The sequence below is a fragment of the Aulonocara sp. 'chitande type north' Nkhata Bay genome, linkage group LG4 (assembly GCF_057382095.1).
Source record: "Aulonocara sp. 'chitande type north' Nkhata Bay isolate Kocher_YH1m ecotype deep benthic linkage group LG4, A_spYH_male_GT1.1, whole genome shotgun sequence".
Classification (NCBI taxonomy): Eukaryota; Metazoa; Chordata; class Actinopteri; order Cichliformes; family Cichlidae; genus Aulonocara; species Aulonocara sp. 'chitande type north' Nkhata Bay.
The window spans coordinates 11,896,146-11,919,340 of NC_141347.1; the positions used below are offsets into that span (position 1 = coordinate 11,896,146).

Consider the following 23,195-nt stretch of genomic DNA (forward strand, 5'->3'; position numbering starts at 1 on the left):
ATACATACACTGTTGATTAAAGAGAGAGAGGTAGCTGAAAAAATCAAATGACTGCATGACTCTTAAGTTTCATTTCGAGTTTGCTTTTTAAGCTTGTAGTTCACGTAATATGCCGGACGATGTCGCTGCTCCATCTCCGACGTCGAGACATTAAAAAAGAAAAAAGAAAAAAAAAAGCTCCGACTCCTGACTGAATGAGCGGAGCCCCCTTTTTTCTATTATAACAGAGAGGGAATGGGACAGAAGGAGATAGAGGTGGGCAGAGGTGTGACTGAGTGGACAGGCAGAGGCAGAAGGAGGGTCAGAGCCAGCTGGGCATTTGCCATATCTTGGTTTTATTCTGGGTTTTTTAAAGAGGGGGGGAAGTATAACTATAGCAGTAGTTGCGGATTAAATCGGATAGGCTGTTTCTCCAAATTCTTTGGAGTTCTCCTGCACTTTCAGGCTGAGCTGTATATTTGGAGGTAGTGGTCTAGGTGGAGTTTTCTTGGCCCTGTAAGAATATTTTATACACATTTATTTCTTTTCATGCATTTGTTTGCGTCCTAACCCACTCTCTAATTTCCTCGTGAGCGTTATTTATTGTTTAATAGCTGTCTTGTTTTCTTCTTAATACCTGACTGCAGCGCTGCTAACTGATTATCTTGTCCTCGTCGTATTTCAGCGCAAACCCACCCCCTACGACTCACGGATTACAATGCAAAGGATTTTGGAGGTTTGGGTCACCTTGGTGACAGTTTCTGCGCTTACCAAATGTGTCTTTGGGGGATACGGGTTCAGCATGTTTGCTGCACAGTCTTCCCCTCCGGACCCGTGCTATGACGAGAACGGGAATCCTCGGAGATGCATCCCCGACTTTGTCAACTCTGCTTTTGGGAAGGACGTGCGCGTGTCCAGCACCTGCGGCACTCCGGCCGCCCGCTACTGCGTGGTGACCGAAAAAGGAGAGGAGAGGAGTAGGGACTGTCACACGTGCGACTCCGGAGATCCCAAAAAGTCCCATCCACCTGCCTATTTGACAGACCTCAACAACCCTCACAACCTCACCTGCTGGCAGTCTGAAAACTACGTGCAGTATCCGCAGAACGTCACTCTCACCTTGTCCTTGGGTAAAAAGTTTGAGGTCACCTATGTGAGCCTGCAGTTCTGCTCGCCCAGACCCGAGTCCATGGCGATCTACAAGTCCATGGACTATGGCAAATCGTGGGTACCTTTTCAGTTTTATTCCACTCAGTGCAAGAAGATGTACAACCGGCAGAACAGGGCAGCAATTACGAAGCAGAACGAGCAAGAGGCGATCTGCACGGACTCCCACACAGACATGCACCCGCTGACAGGTGGGCTCATAGCCTTCAGCACGCTGGACGGCAGACCGTCGGCACACGACTTTGATAACTCTCCGGTGCTTCAGGACTGGGTGACAGCCACGGACATCAAGGTGATCTTCAGCCGGCTTCACACGTTCGGAGACGAGAACGAGGACGACTCCGAGCTAGCCCGCGATTCCTACTTTTACGCAGTGTCGGACCTGCAGGTCGGAGGACGGTGCAAGTGCAACGGGCACGCTTCAAAGTGCGTCAAGGACAGAGAGGGGAATCTGGTTTGCGAGTGCAAACACAACACGGCGGGACCGGAGTGCGACAGGTGCAAACCTTTCCACTACGACCGACCCTGGCAGCGCGCCACGGTTAGAGAAGCCAACGAATGTGTCGGTAAGGGATCCCCTGTTTTCCAATTCACTCTGGAAATATTTAAGCATTTATCAGTGCCAAAATAATCGTAATGAGTGTTGTTATCAGTGTTTTCTGCTGTACACACACACACACACACACACACACACACACACACACACACACACACACACACACACACACACACACACTTAATTCTAGCCAGGTGATTATTCGTTTGTCTTTACTTTTGTTTTTCTCACTCCAGTCTCTCCAATTTAAAATATCATTTTGCGCCTAAGTCTAAAATGCGTACTTTACGCACAGGGAAATATGGTAAATGGTGCTCCTTAAATTAGAAATAATTAATTTCTTTTTGGCTAAATATATTTTATTGGAGGAAAAGAGGAGGAAAAGGCCTTTATGTCAAAAACAAGCTGAAATCTCAGCACCTGCGCAGTGAAAACCCCTCAAACTAAAACGTCTATATCTTCAAAATACTTTCTTGAAAATTAACCAACTTATTGGTGAATTATTATCATTTATAAGGGTATTTATTATACTTTTTATATCTCTCAAACCAAATAAACTGTTGTTGAAACGACCGCAGGAAAAAAATAGCAAGATCTTTTTTCAGTAGAAATTAGGACTAATTGCTGTTTCAGCAAATTAAAGATTTCGCCAATTTAGTTTGAAAAAAAAAAATACAAATTACGCTAAAAGAAACACCAATGATTTCTAGGAGGCAGGTGCGCCACCGTGAAATAAAGAAAAAAAAAGTCTTTTTCTGTTGTTTCCCAACTTTCACATCCTCCATATCAGTTCTGCAAAAACGCACTTTGTCAACCTTTGATCTTTATCAACATCCACAATAAATCCATGAATAGCAAAGAAAAGGCAGGAAGTCGTTTCAGTAAACAAAGCGCGCCTGCCCAAATGCGTGACTTCGTTTTGCCCCGCGTGTTTCCGACTGTAGTAGCAGCTCTAATAGGAAAGGAAACATTGCAGCTGCACAGATACACTGCAGGGGCGTGTTGTGTTTCCATAAGCAGGTGCTATTACAGATTGGACGGGCGATTAGGGCGGTTTTATTGACATTTTTGGCACGTAGAGTATAAACTGCCACTTTAGAGGCAGTAAACTATTCAGAGAGGAGGACAAAGCGCTGGGTAATCTGAAGCCAGATCTCCCCTCTTTTTTTTTTTAAATTGTAGGGAGAGTGTATTTGCTGCGATGCTGATTATTTCTGAACAGAGAGCAGGAAAGTTTATATCAACAGCTTAAAGCGAAGCAAACCTGGAAATGTAACAAAGTCTCCGACACTGCCATGGTTTGCTCAACCAAACGGAACAAGTGAACAAGTTGTTCCCCTTGGCCTCCGCCTTTCGCCCTTGCAAAAGCCAGCATGTGAGTGTATTTTACTAAAACAAAGGCTTGTCACTTGTGGCATCCATCTCGCTGTAAAGGGGAGGGAGGGAGGGCCCCCTTTACACCACCAACTCACTTTTTTTTTGTGCGACTGGTGTCATCAGATAATAAAAAAAAAGCCAGACTGATCATGTCTCCCTAAGAGAAAATAATAAGGGTGTCCTGACACCTTTTGCATGAAAGAAGAGGAGCCAGGGGGAGGGGTTGTTTCCACTGAGCGCTCTGGTCCATATGGTCTGGCGGTGGGGATGCAGAGTTGTGGCGCTAATGATGTGTCTGGATTTCTCCTCCCCGCTGGAGGACATCGCGGTGCTGAGGGAAGAGAGAGAGAGAGCGGTTATGGGAGAGTTGGTTTCACTTATTGTTCAGGACAAAGTCAACTTCCCATGACTTTGCATGCAGGGTCGTCATCAAAAAAAAGAAAAGAAAAGAAAAGAAAGAAAGAAACGCATTTACGTTGGCAGCAGCATTCCTATCAGCTGGAGGTGAACGACTGACAAATTTGACCATAAAACAAGAGGGGCACGGGTCCCCCCTCCTGCTCTTTCCCCCTCTCACTCTCACCCCGTGGAATGCGTTTGGCCACCCAGCGTTTCTTCATAACTTCCATATGAAGGGAACGTCAACATTTACAAGGAGACATCGAACGGCTGCAAGAAAACCCCCCAGGACATTCAAAATTACAGTAAAGAGACTGAAAAAAAGATTAGAGCGAGACTCAAACTGTCTCTCTATAGTCACGAGGTTTTTTTGTTTTTGTTTTTTTGCACATATTTTATATTAGAAATAAAAAATGCATCATTTATTTTGGTATTGCATCTCTCGCATAGTTGTTTTTAATCATCTTATTATAAATGGGAATATTTTGCATGTTGGGCAAAAGTATCCACTTCTTTTAAATCTCCGTGCGGCCCTCAGCTATCCGGAGTCATTTAGGTGCCTTTACTATGCGCGACCTTTCAAAACTCTTTGAAACTTTCACCCAATCTAACAGAAAAGGTAAGCAAGTAAAAGAGACGGCCGTGAAAATAAAACCACGCAGGCGCTGCTCTCAAAACTGTGCCGTGGAAAGTAAAATAAATGTGATTTCAAGTCTGAGAAAAGCTCAGCAAATCATTTAAATCCGCAATTCATTTTTTAAAGTGTGTTACACGTTAAAAACTGCAGCATCTATAGTTTTTCTCCAAAACATATTTTTTATTGCGAGCTCTCTGTTTTTTAATTACGTAACAGACACTACTGTCACACACACACACACACACACACACACACACACACACACACACACACACACACACACACACAGCTCGGTGCTTGTTTAATTACTCAGTGCGTGATGATATTTGACCGTGAGCCATAAAGGAATGCATAATGTTGGGAAACGCGCACATATGGTGACACATCAGGCTCTCATGTCCCAGGCAGCTGCTTCATATTCTCTTCGTGTTCCGCGTATATGGCGCTCTGACCCCTGACAGTCAGGCCCCTGCTCCTCTCCGGCCTGAGTGACTGATGGGCTGTGAAGGTGGGGGTGGGGGAGGGGGGAGTGTACTGTGGGAAACTTTGGCTTGCCAAGTGGGTTTCGAGACGAGATGAAGATGGTCCCTTCACTCATACGTGTAATTTTGCACTTGTTCGATTTATGCTTTTGCTTTTGCTGTCACCCTGCCGCGTGATGCTCTGTTTTTCTTTCTTTTCTTTCTTTCTTCTTCTTCTTTTTTTTTTAGAACCTCCGGACAACTGGAGGTGCAGTCAGTCTCATACAATTTTGAGGTGAATTTTCCTGTAGCTGCTTTTATGTGTCTCTAAGTGTAAGGAAAAAAAGTGTTTGTAGGAGAGATTCCATCGAGCAACCCTGTAGTGTAGAAAACGGCGTCAGGCATTCATTAAACCTACACAGATATCTTTGTGAGGAAGAGCCAACCTATTTGCCACCCACAAGGCAGCTGAATTAGGATGTGATTGTATCAGACGGCTGCTGGCTGACTCTGCCAGTACACTCTGTAATAAAGAATCTAAATGCACGTTCACGTATCTTTAAAGAGCCGCCGGGATTGACGGTAAATATGACAGAAGAATTCAAATCAATGCTACAGCTGCCTTTGAAGTGGCTTCTTCTGGTCACATGTAACCCAACAGTCCTCTTAAAGACACTCAAGTACTGCCAACAGCAGCACTCGTTTTTAAAATGCCTTCATCTGAATTTTAAAATCCGTTAAAAATGGATGTTAATGTGCACTTACTGCCAGCGGAAAAGTGGATATTGTCGCACAATATTTTCATCTGGAAGAAGTGTCCATGTTCAAGGCCATTTGCATTTGTGCAGCTGGGCTGTGCACTTGGATTCAATCGAATCAGACTTTCAAATCAGTCGGGTTATGAGTACCTTGCATGGCAGCAGTTCAGAGAGAAAGAGAGAGAGGGGGGGGGGGGGGGGGGGGGAGAGAGAGGAGACACTGCTGGAGACAGGAGGGAACCAGAGCCTGGCGATACAAGGACACCGCAACCATGTGAGCCACTCCACATCTAAAGCCCTGCTTTCATGTTCAGTTTACCGCTGAGCCATGATGATTTCAAATATGGCTCAGTGGCACCACTGACACCGTTTCTGCTGACGGTGTCTGTGCCACCCGCTCCCCGCCCCTGGGATGCCAGGTTAGGCCGGGCCAGGCCTGCTCACCATCTGGGTCTCATTTCAGCTCCTTAGCAGCAGCCCATGTGACGGGAGAGAAGAATTTCTGCAAAGCAATGATGTCATAGGTTTCCTTGTAATAGAAGCTGCATTCGGGTCCCTTCGCTCTTACCCCCCCCCCTTATTCTCTGGCCTGTCGCTGTGTGGCAATGCCAGGGGGCACAGAGTCAGCCCTTTCTGTTGAATTTGGAAGCTGAGACATATTTGTGTGAGTGTGCATGTGTGTGTGTTGCGGGGTAGAGTGAATTTTCTTTCTTTATGTTTTTTTAAGGCAACAATAGCCAGAGGTGACCGCTATTTTTGGGCTTGTTGTTTTGATGGGTTTCATACGTCTTAACAAGCAGGCACAATACACACTGTGTTTGCAGATGATCAGACAGGAAGGTTTTTAGTCCCTCTGATAATAAGTGAAGCGTTCATAAACAACACTGGCGAGGAATCAGGTTGGCTTTAATAGGGATAGTGATAATAAAAAACAAAGTAAATGTTTGAGTGAGCGACATGCTCCTGTTGTGGGCTGTAAATGATCGCAGGAGGAACAGTCTTTCCCCCCTGGGTTTGAAACAACCTTCACTGCGCCGTGCAAACAGTCTAAAGCAGACTCAACAACAGCAAAGCAAAGTGTCTTTAATAAAGGTGGAATAATGAGAAGAAAATAGAAAGAGATGTTCAATAAAAAGCAGTTAATAGGAAACAGGTGTGCTGCAGGTGAGGAAACACTCGGGAACATTTCTGGCACTGCAGCAGCGTGGAAAGTCAGACACCCTTGACAGAGTCCAACCGGGACCGGACCGCCAGGCCGCCGGACTGACGAGTCTCAGTCATGTAGAACTTGTCAGCGCTGCACGGCTGCAGCTCGGAGGCGCACAGGGAGGAAATCTCAAACGGGGTGACCGACGGGAGAGAAAATTGCAGGCAGTAATGAAGCAATTTATTTCAATCAGTAAAATCAAATGTGAAGCAGACCCGCCTGTGCTTTCCTTATGAATATGAAAAAAAAAAAAAAAAACTATCGGCACAGCTCAAATGACGGACTCCTCTGGGGTCGACCCTAGCAGGAAAACTGGAGACACTCGCTGTGGAAACTGTGACAAGAACCATTATCCATCATTTTCTTTTGTTTTTGGATCCATTTTTTAAAGGCCACTTAATTGCGAGGTTATCTCGAATGATATTTGAACAATTCCAGATTCCTTTGGCATTTGTTGAAGGAAACCCCAAGAACTGAGATGTGACTGCGAAGAGTTAACGCCTACCAGGGCTTTGTTTGCCATATCTCATCATATATGATGTACTTTTTTAAAATCAGTAATTTAACTTGACAATAAAATACCTTAGAAGCGGGATAAAAATTAATCTTCAGTAAAGAGACTTAGTTCTTCTGTTTTTGAGTCTTGGTCTGCTTTAGACTGTTTGCACAGCACTCGTGAAGGTTGGTTCAAACCCAAAGGAAAAGGAGGTTATCCCTGGGATCATTAACAACCCACAACAGGAGCATGCTGCTCACTCCAACATTTACTTTGTTTTCTATTATTATCATAACCATATCATTATGGTTATTCCGCACCAATGCCTTGTTTATGGGCACCTCACTTACTATCAGAGGGGGTTGAACCCCTTGTTAAAGAAAGTCTGTCCTATCTACTTGAGCTAGAACTTTCTCACACTTATCATCATTTAAGTAAAAAGAAAGAAAAAAAATACTTTAATGATCTCAAAGTGACAATAAAATAATAAAACTGCACTGAATTAGTTGGACAAATATAACTGTTAATAACAAAAAGAAAAGTAAACAGTCATTTTAAGTAATTTCATAAATAAAAAGAAAATGTTACATTTTCCAACATACTATAATTAACACTCTAAATTTTACTGTAATTTAGCCCCAGATATATAAACATAATGGACAGTGGATGAAAGCTGGTTGTACCTCTTGGGTTTGACAAATGAAGCAGGAACACCTTAAATCTTCATGTATTCTCACGGCCAGCAGGGGGCGACTCCTCTGGCTGCCAAAAGCAGTCCAGCTCTATAGAGGTTTATGGGAAAAAACCCTCATTTTCTTTATCGTATGAGCTCAGCAAACACTTTCTTGATGAGTTTACTTTTAAAATCTCTAGTTTAAAGTGTTGTTTAATATGGAGTGGTGTTCATTTTGTAATTCACGTCCCCTTTAGAGTCATAAGGGAAGATAAAGCATCTTCTGTATAAGAAGCTTTTAATGAGAGGGCAGTGTCCTTCGGTTTCTCAGTAAAATCCACCCGTTGCTTGTAATGACTGGTTTCCAAAACCAGCATGTTAAATGCTTCAATGCTCAGCTTGAAGATTCACTATACAGTGAGTGATGTCACAGTACTTCCATCCATCTCTTCTATACAGTCAATGATAAAAGCAAAACATATTCCCTCCAAATATTTTGTATACAGTCCTTAGTCCATATTGCACATGCTCTTTGCTAAAGCTATTTGTCCATGACCATAAACTTAAAAGCATGTTGTGTGGTTGATTACAGGGAAATCAGTGTTTAGTGTATTGCACTTCATAGACCTTTCATAGACCTTTCTGCTCAGTAGGACTACAACCTACGTTTTTTTTGTATTTAAGCCTCCATGTTAGGTGATCCTTCATGCTGGAGCTGGATACGTCCAGAAATACATCATTTAGCTCTGTCACGATTACAAGTGGAGAACAATGCTTCTGGTATTGGCCTTCGCTCTGTCGCCTCCAGTCTGTCTTGCAACATAAGCCTATGTGCCTTTGGTAAGAGGTTTCTCTGTATACAACCAAACCATAAAACAAAGAGATGTATTTGGGGGATCTCAAAAAAATCCATGCTCCGCTACAACCCAGTGTCCTCTGGGTAAAGCCTGCATGTTTTGAGGATTTTGTTTTGTTGAGCTCATAATTCAACACAGACACGGCTGTTAGGAGCCAGAAAGGTTTCACTCGGGCTTTTAAGAACATACTGAAAAATCTTGTTCTGCGAAGTTGTGGATGGTGGTTTGGAGAGGTGACTCAGTGTTTCGAGAGGAGTGTGTTCACCCTCGCTTAACGCTCGTATTCTTCACTCAGGAGCTGTTGGACGCCATAACAGCAGTGTCGACTAGCACAGAACACAGAACATGCTGACACCTAGCATACAGATTGCTTTATTATACATTTTAATCCAAAAGTTTTAGCCTCTGTCAGATGACAAGAACCACACGTAGATTTGGACACATGATGGGCTGTGAAAATGGCCCAAAATATATAGTTTCAGACAACAAGTGCAGTTCATCCAGCCGTTCTTTTCCTTTAATGGAATTTATTGCACAGTAGAGAACAAAGTTTGACTCGTGTTGCACAGGTGTCGCCTTCAGCTTGTGTCTCATTGCATGACTGAACTTACAGCCAAGAGTAACCCTGGCTGAATGATTGTCTCTTAAGCTGATGCTTCACAGAAACAGTCAGTCACATGAAACAGTGCAGTGACCACAGCATAAGAGCTACTGTACTTACTGCATTTGAACAAAAACATGTTTAGATAAAGTCCACTTGGTCGGAGATGCACAAAACACACAATTTACACCAAATAAAATATGGAAACCAGACTTGACTCATGCATGTTTGAAATATGATTTCTCATATATAGGTCTCAGCTACCACACAATTCATCCAAAGCATCAAATTGGCAGATATCGTTGGTGGCTTGAAGTCCTGTAAATCAAAGACAGACAAACCTCTAAAAACGGCAACAAATTTGTTCAGTGCGAACAACATAATTTTAAATACAAGTGAACCATATTCCACTGTCAGACAGGTGCCTGTTAACAAAAAACTTAAATATTTTCACTTAACTGGAGAGAATTTTGTGTTTTTGTTCTCTCTTTCCGCTGTCAACTCTCATCTTTCAAAATAAAAGCACCCACTTCAAAATAAAACCAGCAAGATGGATTAAAATCAAACTTCAGAAAATTCGCAGCAAAATGGACAAACATGAAAAACAAGACAAGACATCAAGTATGTTAAAACAAATGACATATGTCAAACTAACTTTAATTTTATTATCCTCCCAGGTTGTCAGCTATGACCCTTTAATGGCTTCCTATTTATGATCAGACATATATAAATTTCAGACCTGATCGGTAGGTCACTGTATGACATACTCCTGCTTGGACTCCAATTACACTCACTTTCAGATCCTAAATAATATTATGATTATTATTATTTTAATTCTTCTGTTTATTTGACAACAGACCACAGTGTCAGTGCCACAAGGTGAATGGCGAAGACAGCTCTGAGTGTTTATTTGTCTTCATTCTTGCTCACGTAGCCGAGATGAAATGGATGCACATGTTTGTGCGAATGTGCGGATGCTCGACTCTTTGTGTCCATCGTCTGTCTACACGGAGCTGACTGGGGCTTCCAGGGTGGCATCGAGACCACCTAGTGTGTGCACATCGAGCCCTTTTGAGGCGCTGAAGCAGTGCAGCCTGGGAATGATTAATGGGCCAGCGGAGTGACACGCTCCGCAGCTCAGCTTCAGACCCCCAGCCAGCTCCCCTGCTGTGTCGCCACCCGACACAGCCAGCTCAGTGACAACGCCGCTTGTACGACCACACACAACACGCTTCCTCGGTGTCACTTACCCAACTTTCCCCCGGTGCCACCTCCCCCCAACCTCTCCACTAAAAAAAGCATTAAGCAGCTCCACTGTGGAGGAAACGCTAAGCTCCTTTAGCTGGTACCATCCTTCCTGCTGCGCTGTCAACACAGGCGTCTTTTTACTGGAAGACAAAGGCAACAAGTGACAACCGGCTCAGTTATAGATGTCTAACACGTATGGTCATCTGCAAAATGTCTTGAACCCTACTAGAATAGCATTGATAGTAAGTCTTTGCTACAGTTTTATGGGAAACCGTCATTAGTTTAGGCCTCACAGTGTGTGTGCCTGATCTCAATAACATCATGTAAATTAAACGTGACTGCTGTTTAAACCTTCACCACGCATTAGAAATTCCAGCTGCTAATGGCCTCACACCTCTTTTCACTAACAGCAACTTCACTTTTAAACAAAGGATAGACATAATATGCCGGCCTCAAAGAGGAAATAGAGCTGCTGGTCCCGCTTACATATTTATTTTTCCATATAACCTCTGCGGAGGCGTCTCCGAGTGGCCCTGTTGCTCCATAATGGATTTCTACATCCTCCTGTGCTCTGGCCTCATCTCTCACATACCCCAGTGACCAATTCTTCTCTGAAAGAGAATGAGGAACCACTTATTGGATTTGAGGGGATATCCAGCAGGATAGATAGAGAACAGGAAAATTCTCTGGCTACCAGACATCGTTCCCTAAATGACTATAAATATCCTAGGGTTCCACATCTGCTCAAAGGCGGGAAAACCTGGGGATTCATCAGCAGGAACTCTCCCTCTGCTCACTGTGTGTGTGTGTGTGTGACTGATGCAGACTGCTTTAGCAGCCTGGGAGCAAGGAATCATCCACAGGCAGAGGATTAAGCCGCCTTCCAGTCTCCTGTAACTCTTCCAGTCTGAGTGGGCATGTAGACTGTTCCCATCCTCCTCTTATCTCTTGTTCAGGTCGTCACAGCTACCGTGGGGCAGATGGCTCACGATGCCTTAACAGGCTCAAGCCAAACAGTATAAAGTGATTTCCTTCCTCTCCTGATTCGTCTGAGACATATAACAGGCGGTTTCCGTCCATCTCTGCTCACAGGAAAACCTCAGGCGCTGACTGTGCTCAGGCAATGCCGAACAGCCTATAGCCTGCAAACACCTACATGTGTTTATTTACACGGATAGCGAGGCAGTTTCTCATGATAGGGAGTTAGAGATAACGCCTTGTATCTGGTTCCCACTTATACAGGCATTTGGGAAAAATGACCTCAGAACAGAGAAACCAAACAGTATGTTAGATTTGACCGTGACATACAACTGGTGCAGTACCTGGGCTCTGTTACGGCACCATTTTTGTCTTGTGGCACTAACCATAAGACTTTAAAGAAGTCACAGAAGTGACTGCAAGGTTTCTATTTACTTATTTAAAAATGCATAAAAAAAACATAAAAAAGACTTAATGTAGACACTGATGCAACAGTGCTTGCTGAGAAGTTACAGTCTGTTTGATCTCACAGCTCATTGTGCTTGCTCTGATTTTGATCTGAACATTACAGATTTCAAAATTAAAAATGAAACTAAACAAAAAAACCCACAAACTGAGCAGATTCTTAGACTGACCTGAGGTTACCAGACCACTGTGCTCGCTCACTATCTCTACTAGCAGATTGTGCATTAGCCACAAAAAAAGCCCCAACAGAAAAAAATGTTAGCATTCCTATTGCATTGTGGGTAATGTGCATATACAGTGAGGCCGAGATCAGAGAGTAAAATCATAAATATTTAACCCTGTTTTATATACAGTCATTAGCCTCTGGAGCTAGAAATGAAGCCAGAGCCAAAAACTGTAGTTCCTAGAATGACCACTTGAGGCTGGCTTCTGAAGTGAGTCAATCTTTATAGACTCCAGTATTAAAATGCTGAACTTCTGAGCTGAAATGAAAATGAACTTGTTTAAATTCTTCTAGAAAAAAGGGTCTTGGTCTTTTTAGTGCTATTTTTTTTAATCGTTAACTTAGTTTCCATGGGTCTTTTCCCGTGTGTTATGAATAAATCTTCTTTTTTGGGTACCCGTACTGTTTTATTATGTTGTATTTATCCGCGACACCTTAAAGGCTGGTCCGTGAAAATATTCTCGGACATAAACCGGTCCGTGGCGCAAAAATTGTTTGGGGACCGCTGGCTTAAAGGTTGGATTATTTGGACCATATCTGATTTGAATGACAGGTGGGTACCAAATCAGCACCTGTAGTCACTTACCATCAGCTAGGCCACATATATTTAAGGTACATAACTGGACCTATTACCCCTTTAAAGCCGGTTGGAGCAGGCACGCTCCATTTTGTGTAACTATTTTTAAATCCCTGTAGAACCGGAACCGCGTAAGCTAGCGCAATAATTTTTTTTGCATATGAAACCGGAGGAGTTGTACTTACATCTTATGCCATCAGCTTGTCCTAGGTCACGGTTTCCTTCCACATATAGCTTTGCAAAAATTGCATAAAAAGCTCTTGCAGGAACAAAAACATAATATTCCAGAAACACGCTTTGCCGATCCGATCAGCTGTTCGTAACACTTCTCACATTGAAACCGACGTCGATCGCATGTCCGCCATTTCCTGCCCGAAACCGGAAGGGACGTTGTTTTCGCGGAAAATATAGTTTTTTATTTGTAGGCCTTAAAAGCCTATACTGGTGTTTTTATAAGTCATGTTTGACTTTATTCTTTTCTGAATAGTTTCTGGGATGCTTAGAACTCGAATTGCACTGCTGGAAATAGTTTATGTTGATGCACATGCTGTTTTCTTTGCAAATTTGCATCATCGTTTTTCCTTCAGTATATAAAAATTGGTGTATCTCAAAAATAAAACTATGAAGACACTCAAATTAAATTTCCTGTTGTTGTAAACTATTTTTGCAACTTTTTTGTATTTAAAGTTTTGAGGGATAAACCTCTTAAATTTCTCCAAGTAGAAATTTATGTAAAAAAAACCAAAACGATTTTCAATTCTTTTGTAATTTATTGCACTTTTTTGCAATGAATGTAGTTACTATGGACTTAATGCATTCATATTATTAAAATATGGGCTATAACAGTTGTATTGATGTATAGCAACTTTAAATGCTCCCATAAATGGCACTACAGCATGTAAAAATATAATGTAAGCTCTGGCGGACTTGGTTCTATGGTAGGTCTTAAAGGGTTAACCAATGATGTTATCTTTTAATGCAGTTATTTGAAAAAAAAACATCAGATGTAATTGCAGTAATTGCACTAACAACTAACAAAAAAGCATGTGCATTGCGTTGTGTTACTAATTAGCAGGTCGGCATAATGTAACTAGAACAGCTATGCAATCTGTGCGTGCACCTTGACGACCCCAAATGTCTCTTTAGTTCTTGTTCAAAACAACAACAATGATAAAAACAAACAACAAAAGACGCTATAATCAAGGATTCAAAAAGAGCCATTTTAAACTAACAGTTGACGTTACTGTGGCCATCTTTCACATACAGTCTTTGGCCTGTGACTCTTGTTATGGCAGGCAACTGGTAATGATTTGCAAAAATAAGGGTCACGTCCCTTTAAACAGTAAAATGATATATTAGTAATAAACCAGGCAGGTCTGACTGACAGCTGAGGCCTTTGTACTGCATTTGTTTTACTCATTACTCCAGTAAGGTTCAGGTTCACTGAACATTGCCACTAAGATTTCCTCAGTTAACGTGCCTCAGGAAGACACCAAGCCTTTTCCTCTTCACTCAGTACCATGTCCTGGAAGCCACCTAGCAACCAGGACAAACTTTGGGACGAAATGTACACAGCAGTAACAAAATCCCTGTGACTTCTCAGTGTTTCCATAAAAGCAACCATTAACCATTATTTTCCTAATTTCCCCCCCCCCTCCTATCTGAAGAAAATCTGATGCTGTTCAAGCTCTAAGAGTTTTCCTAAGTTGGTGTACAGCTTTCCTTCACACCTTTCTTTGACTTGTAAAGAGTTTACACACCACTGTGTGCAAAAACTCCACAAATGTCTCAGTGAATTGAATGAAAACTGAAAAACAATTGCACTTAAGCTTTATCTTTGATAGCTAGGACAGGGGGTTAAATGTGCAATCTAAAATACACAGGAGAGACATTTTTGAGATGGGAATGTGGCCAGTTATAAATAGGCCTTTGGAGAAAAGTGAAGAAAAGCACAATAAACATGCCACAAGAACGATGGATTGTCACCTCAGCATTATGATTTACAGCCTAGTGGCTTCCTGCCTCTTCCTCCCTTATTCCCTCTGCACGGGTGAACACCGTGGAGCTGCCGTGTGCCGGAGTGTTAAAATAACCTCCTTGCTCTGTGGGGGAGATTTGGACCTCAGCCTAACACTGGAGTCCTGCAGCAGGACTGTTTAGGACAGGTTTAGTCTGGAGAATACCTCTTATGACCACAAGCTCAATTAGGCTCAATTCATGTAATGCCAGGTTTACTGTAAATACAAGCCGTGAGCTGGAGGAAACTATTCAGGCCGGCCTCAGTTCGGTGATTACAGTTAGGATAAGTGGGTGATTTTCAAATGTCTCCCTATTGTATCAACACTAAACCACAATTCCCATAATCCAAAATTACTCACAAGACACAATGAATAAGAACTATAGGCTGCAGTAATCTAGACAAAGGACAAAATAAGTACAAAGCTTGTGGTGCCACAAAGGCCACACTGCTCCAAAGTCTTATCCTACGTCATGCCCTGTTCCAACCAGCTAGCTTTGTGACTCAACTTCAGTGACAGAGAACTTTTAAGATCTTGGTAATGACATGGAGAAAAAAGGTTTGACAAAGGTATATGGACTTACAGCGATAATTTATGATGTAGGAAATCTGGAAAATGTTAAGAAATTAGTAACATTTTTTTTAAAAATTAAACACTGACTCCTGATCAGATCCCACTGCTTACTTATGCAGGTTAAAAATGCAAAAGTAATTTTAACTCCATATACTCTGGCCTACAGTACCGTGCAAAAGTCTTGAACCACCAGCGTGACCTTAAGAAATTTGAGGAAACTGGGAAACTGGATAAGTGGAGGACAAAAGAAGAAGTGGCAGCTTTAATCTACAGCCGATGAACAGTATCTGAAAATCATGTCATTAAAAAATAGGAAAGAAATCCAACAAAGACCAGAAACAGGACCTGAGAGATGCAGATGAACCTTCAATGGAAGGAAGAGGAAGAAACAGCAAAAAAAGTCTGAGGCATGCATACTAACTCCCAAACTAGAATGAAAATGAGTAGCAACAAGTCTTATGGAGTGAATTTGAATTTGAAATCTTTGGTTCAAATGATCATCAATATGTACAAATGAGAGGGATCAGGCGAGGCGTTACAACAGTGAGTGTCTACAGCCATCTGTGAAACATGGTGGAGGCTCTGTCAATGTTTTTGGCTGCATTTCATTCATTTGTATTTGAGATCTTGTTTAAATTGATGGAAATATGAACACAGGAAAGTAATATCAGATTTTGATCCACTATGCAGAACCATCTGACTGCCAGCAGCTTAATTTTTCATCATTACAATAACACAGTAGAAGCATACCTGGATAGAAAAACACAGTGGAACAGCCTAGACCTCAACATTAAATGGTGTAAAGAGCTACTGAAGTAATGGATGAACAGTTAAGAAAGCTGGGCACAGTGGTGTTATAGCATTTAGATGCAATCCGCATGCAATAACCATATAAGCTTCCTTTAGAGACAGAACGGGGGGAACAGAATTTGCTTATCAAGCTTAATGACCTTAATGACCGAGGACCTTTTCATCACCTCTCCCATAAACTTGAGGAAGGAAAGGAGCAGCACTCCTGTCAGCCTGTTTCCACACCTACACTTTGGAAGCGCTCCAGTTCATAAATGAAAATATACAAGGCATCAAACAAAAACACACAGCTCTATCAGAAGCTAATAAGCTTTTATGAGATTATTACTCAAGAGAATATTTCAGCAACAGTCACAGCGGGCATTTTTAGTCAGTGACGCAGTTGTACACACACACACACACACACACACACACACACACACACACACACACACACACACACACACACACACACACACACACACACACACAAACACAGAGCATAAAAAAGGAAGTATTCTCCAGTGAACGCCCCGCAGTCTTGAAAAGCAGTGACAGCAGGATGTTCCGTCACCAATCCATCAGCTTTGTGCTTTAATTGGTCATTTTAAGTGCAGTTTTGTTTCCTCCAGTGGGCTGCCAGGAAGCGAACCTCAAACGCGATCAAGATTTGGCTCTGCGTTAAATTTAAACACATGACCTCTGATGGTGGGAGGATCAGGTGAAAGAGAGGCCTCGACAACAGGTCTGGACATTTAAAGAAAAACTAAGAAGAAGAAGAAAAAAGAGAGCTAATAGCCAGCATGTAAACACATTCTTTTACACCCACCCACCCCATCCCCATCCCCTCGTGTATCTGTGTCCCATTTCATTCCAAAAGACGAGATGAAAAGCGTGACAGAAAAAACGAGTGACACGCAACAGAGGTTCCAAGTGAGGCTGTTGCAGTTACATGGCGTATGTTCCAGCAAACTGAACTAGTGCTACGCCCACTCCCGCCTCCTCTGGACCGCTCCCAATCCTACAACAAGAGGATAAATGGGCTGAGATACACTGGCCATTATGCGTTATTATTCATAAGAGAGGGTGTGTTATCGTTGGCACCACCTAGCAGCGGCTGTTTAGAAAGGGGAGTGAATAACTCTGGTCATTACTGATTGCACAATTACAAAATGTGGCTGCTACAAAATGTCGGGTCGGTTTTGTTCAGCCCCCCTTGGAAGTAAAACGGGTCATGGCTCGGATCAGTCAGAGCTCACACACTGCAGAGAAACTGGGAAGTGCTTCATTGTGCTGTAGCACATGCAGAACACTGTGAAGGAATGCACTGAATGTTGTTAGAATAAACATTTTTTGCGTGTGTGTTTTAAGCAAGTAAAGCCAGGATAATGTCTACAGATCAACCTGGCTGCATTAAAACCTGCAGGCAACTGCTGCTCTTTTTAAATCACCTCCAACAGGTCATTAATTGACACACAAATTATTACCAGCTAATCTTAAACTACACTGGCTAATGGTAAATTGCAACGAGCTGATGTCACGCTGCATTACCTAATGACATGCACTACACTGAGGAGGAGAGGCCAGGCTGACTTTGGGTGGCTGTTTATGTTGAGGCAGTGCATTCCCCCGTTCGCCAGGCAACCAAACGGTTTACGAGCAGTTACTCACACAAAAGCAAGGGGCGGGCTGATTGCTCAACTAATTGATCTCCACCAGAGATCACAGAGCCGTGCTCATAAAGAGGGAGGGGGAACGCCTCCCATGACATCAGCGCATGCTGCACGGCGAGACGGGACCTGCAACTCAGGGAAAAGACTTCTTCCCACACTGAGAGATGCAGTCGGCAGAGAGTTTACACACATTTTGCAACCAATAATCAGCAGCGGGGTACTCTGCTATTAGACAAAGTGGTTGGTGGTATAATGACAACCTTATTAGAACTCCGAAATATAAAATAATATACACATAAGCTTCATGGGAAACATTTGCCATGCCACCTTCTCTTTCAGTGTTGTGCAAAAAATTTGCTTCCAAAATCTTGATTATGCCTAACACCCACAGGGAAATTCCTGTTAGGTCAGAGGCCAGCTTTAGTTGCTGAAATTCCCTTTTTGTGAGCTGACAGGTGTTCGGTGTCTTTCAGCGAAGCTGATGTGAGCCAAGAGTTTAAGCACAGATTAAAAAATCATTGTTAAATTCCATGTAGTGAAAAAAAAATCTACTTTTCATGTGTTTTATATAAATATAAGTCATTTAATCTATTCTAGATTTTGGATTGGAGCAGCTATATGTTTTTCTTATTACACAGATATGAGAGAACAACAACTTTCAAGTGTGATAGAACTGCACAAAGACTAAGACCCAATAGCTGGGATTATTTCACATAATCCCATATTTCTTTTCTCTGTCTCTCTTTTAAACACAACCCATCAATTGATATCTGCACCGAGGCCAAAAGCAAACACAGTAATGCCGCACGTTTTCACACAGACGAAGAAACATGCTCGGGCCTGGGCGAAGTGGCAAAGAGGGATGGCTTTAGACAGTCTTTCATTGTGAGGATAATTCAGTTCATTAGCACCACTCATACCTTTCATCTCTTATCTGGTCCCCGGGTACAAAGTGCAACCTTGTGTTGTCTGGCAGCTCATCGGAGGTGAAAGGTGAGCTGAGCGATGGCTCATTGTGTTTCTGTGTCTGCAGTTATGGTAGCGGAGCTGTCGCAACTCCTGCCAGCAAGGAGCAGATGTGTGGCTGCCAAATTAGCCGTGATGGCATCATTAGCCTGATAGCATCTGCCCTCATAAAAGCAGGCAGATGCTGCTAAGCTGTTCTGTTAGCCTTTGGCCTTCATATGGAGTGGACAGAGGTAATGGTTCTTGTCAGCTTTGCTTTTGCTGTCACAGACCATAAAATATGTGATGTAATGTTAGCTCTCTATGAAAGTGTAAAAGATGTGGTTGCAGTTGTTTTGAGCCAAAAATTCAAATAACCCAAGGTGGATAGCTTTGCACTGCCGTCACGAATGCCTAATAGGTAGCACCAAGCCAAGGTTTGCGATGAGCCATACTTAGTGTGTGAGGGACCCTGGTCCCTGAACTAGTCTGATAGTGCCAACAGATTCCTAGCCCCAAATCTTGACTCCTGGTCCTTATCCATATCTTGCGTTGACACTTGATGGCTGAAACCCAATCACCCTGAGCGGGTAGACCACGTGGGTTGGCAACGCGGTGGAGTCGGGGGGACAAAATGAATGTGAAAACAGTCAAGTCAAGAATCCAGCAGACACTCTGTAGCCTCAGTGTGTATTTTAATGTACATCCTGCCTGGCTAGAAATGAAACGAACCAAAAAGAAGACATTTAACTGTTATTTATGTTTCTGCCACAGCATTGTGCTTTCTCCAAGATCATGAATTTAACCTGATTTGTGGAACATCTCCGTGGGCTGGCACTGAAATGAGCTGTGATCATTCAGCCCCAAAGGCCACACAGGCAGTTTAGTAGCTGGGGACCAAAGAGGACATTGTGGCATATCTGAGTTTTGACCGTGCAGCGATTATCTGTCGCCAAAGCCGAAGACTTGAGAGGGAGAGAACGTTAACACGAGCTTGACCTCTTCCTTTATTTAATGTGGATGAACACAGAGGTGTGGATTGAACCACACATAGTGGGAATCTGTGTTTTTTTCCAACAATCTTCTCTCAGATGCTTATTTAGTAAAAGATCACGCACTAAATGTAGCGCTATTGTTTAAAAACTGGTCAAATTATTTCTTGTATTTTAAAAGCTTCACTTTGCTATGATGCGCTCATCACATTGTCAAGATAAATACCCAGTGAGAGGCTTGTAGCTCTGACAGTTTCCACAAATATGTCAAAGAACTGTTTTGTCCACCTTAAACATTACGCCCCACGGCTGCAGTTTGGCTGCGCCCCAACTGGTCACAGAAGATCTCATTTTAAAAGGATTTGTTTTTCTTCCCAGTGCTGCCGAGGTCTTGCTCATAGGGAATTGTAGGATCATAGTGATTTTATTTACCTCACGATATAAAATGGCCTGAGATAAAATGACTGTGACTTGGAGCTCTATAAATAACAATTTGCAGCATCATCGCTGCCACAGAGACACGAGACTGAGACAAAAACTGATTTCACAAAAAAGCTAAGTTGGTGGGGTTTTTTTTATTTCTGTTGCTTTCCCCCAAACTACCATCTACTCACTATTAAAGGAAGTGGATTTTTAAGCAATTGCAAACTTGACTTGCCACTTGGTGATTGTATGATAAACAGTGCAGTAAATCCTGTTTCTAAAATCCTGTAGTTAAGTGCATGTTGCTCTGGTTTCTTGTCCCTGGGAAAATATATGGACTGTAATTGTGAGGATAGTTTTGATCTACAGTACTGCAAAAAAAAGTCTCAAGCCATCCCTCATTTCTTTTTAGCATTTGTGTCCAACAAGCCAGACTTGCTTGTAAATTGTCTTGAACAATAGGCTTTCTGAAGGTTTTGCAAAGTTCTTCTTTGGACATTGACTGCTTTTTGACTCATTTTCAGCCCAGTCCTTCTACCGGACCATTTTCAGTGGATTATTTTTATTTTTATTTTTGAACCAGCGTTGTGTCTACACATAACAAACAACTTAGCAAAGAACCAATTTTGAAGTGTATCTTGTCAAAAACACACATTCTTTGTTCCCCATTTTAAATATAAAAAATATGCCAAAGACACCACAGTTTGACAGACATGAAATACTTTGGCATAAACAAAGTTATTCCCAAAGAGCTTTTAATCAAAAGCTTCTCTCAGCATGGTGTGCAGTGTGTCATTGGAAAATACATAGAATCAGTTCATCCAGTGAAGCCTCGTCAGAAATGGTGTCACTGGAAGAGTGGAAGAAGCCATTATTGAGGAAGGGAAACAGAGAAAAGGCTGAGGTGTGCTGAATTACACAAGAACTGGACTGAACATCAGCAGCAAAAGGTCTGGCGGAGTGATGAATCCACATTTAAAATGTTTGGTTCAAACTTTAAATAATATGTACAGAGGACAGAGGTGTAATAGTGAGTGTCCACAGCCTTCTGTAAAAGACGGTGGAGGATATGTTATGTTTTGGCCCTGCATTTCAGCCAGTGGTGTTAGAGATCTTGTCAAAATGTATGGAATCACGAACACAGAAAAGTACCATCAGATTTTTGATCCACCATGCAGTAACATGTAGAAAGCATTTAATTAGGGACAGCTTCATTTTTCACAGTGATAGTGATCTCAAACACACTGCTAGTGCAGAAAAAAAAACTACCTGAATAGAAAAACAGACAATGGAACAATCAGAGATGGATTGGCCTCAACATTACTGAAACAGAAAGAACAGCCAACATCCAATGAAGAGCTTTGAATATCCTTCAATAAGCCTGGAGAACTATTTCTGGAGACTACTTAAGAAAGCTGCCTAAGAGACATCAGGCTGTGTTGAAGAATAAAGGTGGTCATACCAAATATTGGCCTTCACGCTTTTTAAAACAAAACAAACAGTTTTTGCATTATATATTGTATTTCCATGTGTGTTCTGCACATCTTTCAATAACTAACTGAACCCTTTTCCAATTTTCCTAGCAAAATATAAAGAAAGCTGCTAGAAGGATGCTTGTCACTAGAAAATACAGCATGTACTCTCTATAAGGAAATGGCTCTCTGGCTCTCCTGTGATATTGAATATCTGAACGTGGAGTCTCTCCTTTTCTGTTTAATATAAATAGTATATGAGTGATAAAATGCAGCAAAATGAAGGCCCCTTTCTCATTTTTCAAACATCCTGCTACCTCCAATATGTGCCTCATTAAAACCACATCTCGAATACCAACTCCTCATGTTCCGACTCAGTTGTTTATCTCATTCATGCCATCTCCTTTTTGGCTTGATCAAAGAAAAACGAAATCTTTAAATTATTTTCTTATTCTGATGCTTTGTTTGTTTACATAACACCAAGGTGACGGGGCAGAGGTCGATGCGTAAACCCGATCCATATTCTGCGGGAGATTGAAATCTCCCCTTTGCAGATCCATTTGGTTCTCGTTCAGTGTTTAAATTTTTTTCTGAAATCATCAAAAGCGCTCCGGAAACTTGTAAAAGGATTCATCATCTGGAGTCCTTGTTGTTGAAGTCCTTTGTTGTTGTCTTTGCCCTCATCAAAATCGCAGCTGCTGCAGCGTCGTGTGATCGAAACGTTCATTGTTTGGTGTCGTGAGTCTGGTGGAAGCGAGCCTGGAGGCAGCTGCGGGTGGGGGTGGGGGGGTCGTGGATCATTTTTATGCCTTTGCATCACCGAGTAAAACGTGCTTTATTAAAGAAAGTCCAGGAATTCTGTGCGACACAAGCACTGACTTTAATAACGAGTCCATTCTGGGGCCGTGGCAACTGCAACACTGTATTTATGACAAAGATTTAAGGGCTGTTCATCATCAATCATCTGCTTTTCTGCCATCCGTTTTATGCAACATGATGTGATCAACGACTCCGTGGCGTCTTTATGAGCCTTAATAGCAACGACTACTGCAAGAGAATTAAGGATAATCTCTTGGTTGCGTTATTAGAAGTGGATTTCTAGTTTTAAGCATCAGATTAGGGAACCACCTTATCTATTAAAACTACACTGCTACAGCTCTGTACAGTATTTAAAAAAAATATATATATAGCCTATATATATATATACACACACACACACACACACACACACACACACACACACACACACACACACACACACACACACACACGCAGGGGACGTGTTTGCCTATACAGCATTAAATAACATTAAAAGAAGTCAAAATATGACTCTGCTATACTGTATGTAAAATGTCATTGGCATAAAATTCGCTATGGAAATCCTCCAAAAAGACTACTTTTTATTATAAATATTTTATAATACAGTTTTATAGTTGAGAACAATAAGCTGTAAAGAAGGGTGTAACTGTATAGCCGAAGCCATAAAATAGTTATGCACATGTTTTTTGAAATGATAAAATGTTGGGGGAACTGTAAATGTATTTTTGAGCTCCATCTAGGAATCAAAAGTGTTGGAGAACCTCCTAAAAAAGCTTTACATATAAGTATCGCTTTTCTGTGTGTTACTACTAAATGATACTACACTACTACA

General features: G+C 42.1%; 1 protein-coding gene across 1 annotated transcript in view; it reads left to right on the top strand.

Moving 5' to 3' along the window:
- Positions 1 to 235: 235 nt before the first annotated feature.
- ntn1b (netrin 1b) overlaps positions 236 to 23,195 on the top strand; it is a 48,988-nt gene continuing 26,028 nt past the window's right edge. The window contains exons 1-2 of the mRNA XM_086288441.1: positions 236 to 495; positions 665 to 1,712. Coding sequence (XP_086144567.1) covers positions 698 to 1,712 — 1,015 coding nt within the window. The 5' untranslated portion in view covers positions 236 to 495; positions 665 to 697. The remainder of the gene's footprint in view (positions 496 to 664; positions 1,713 to 23,195) is intronic.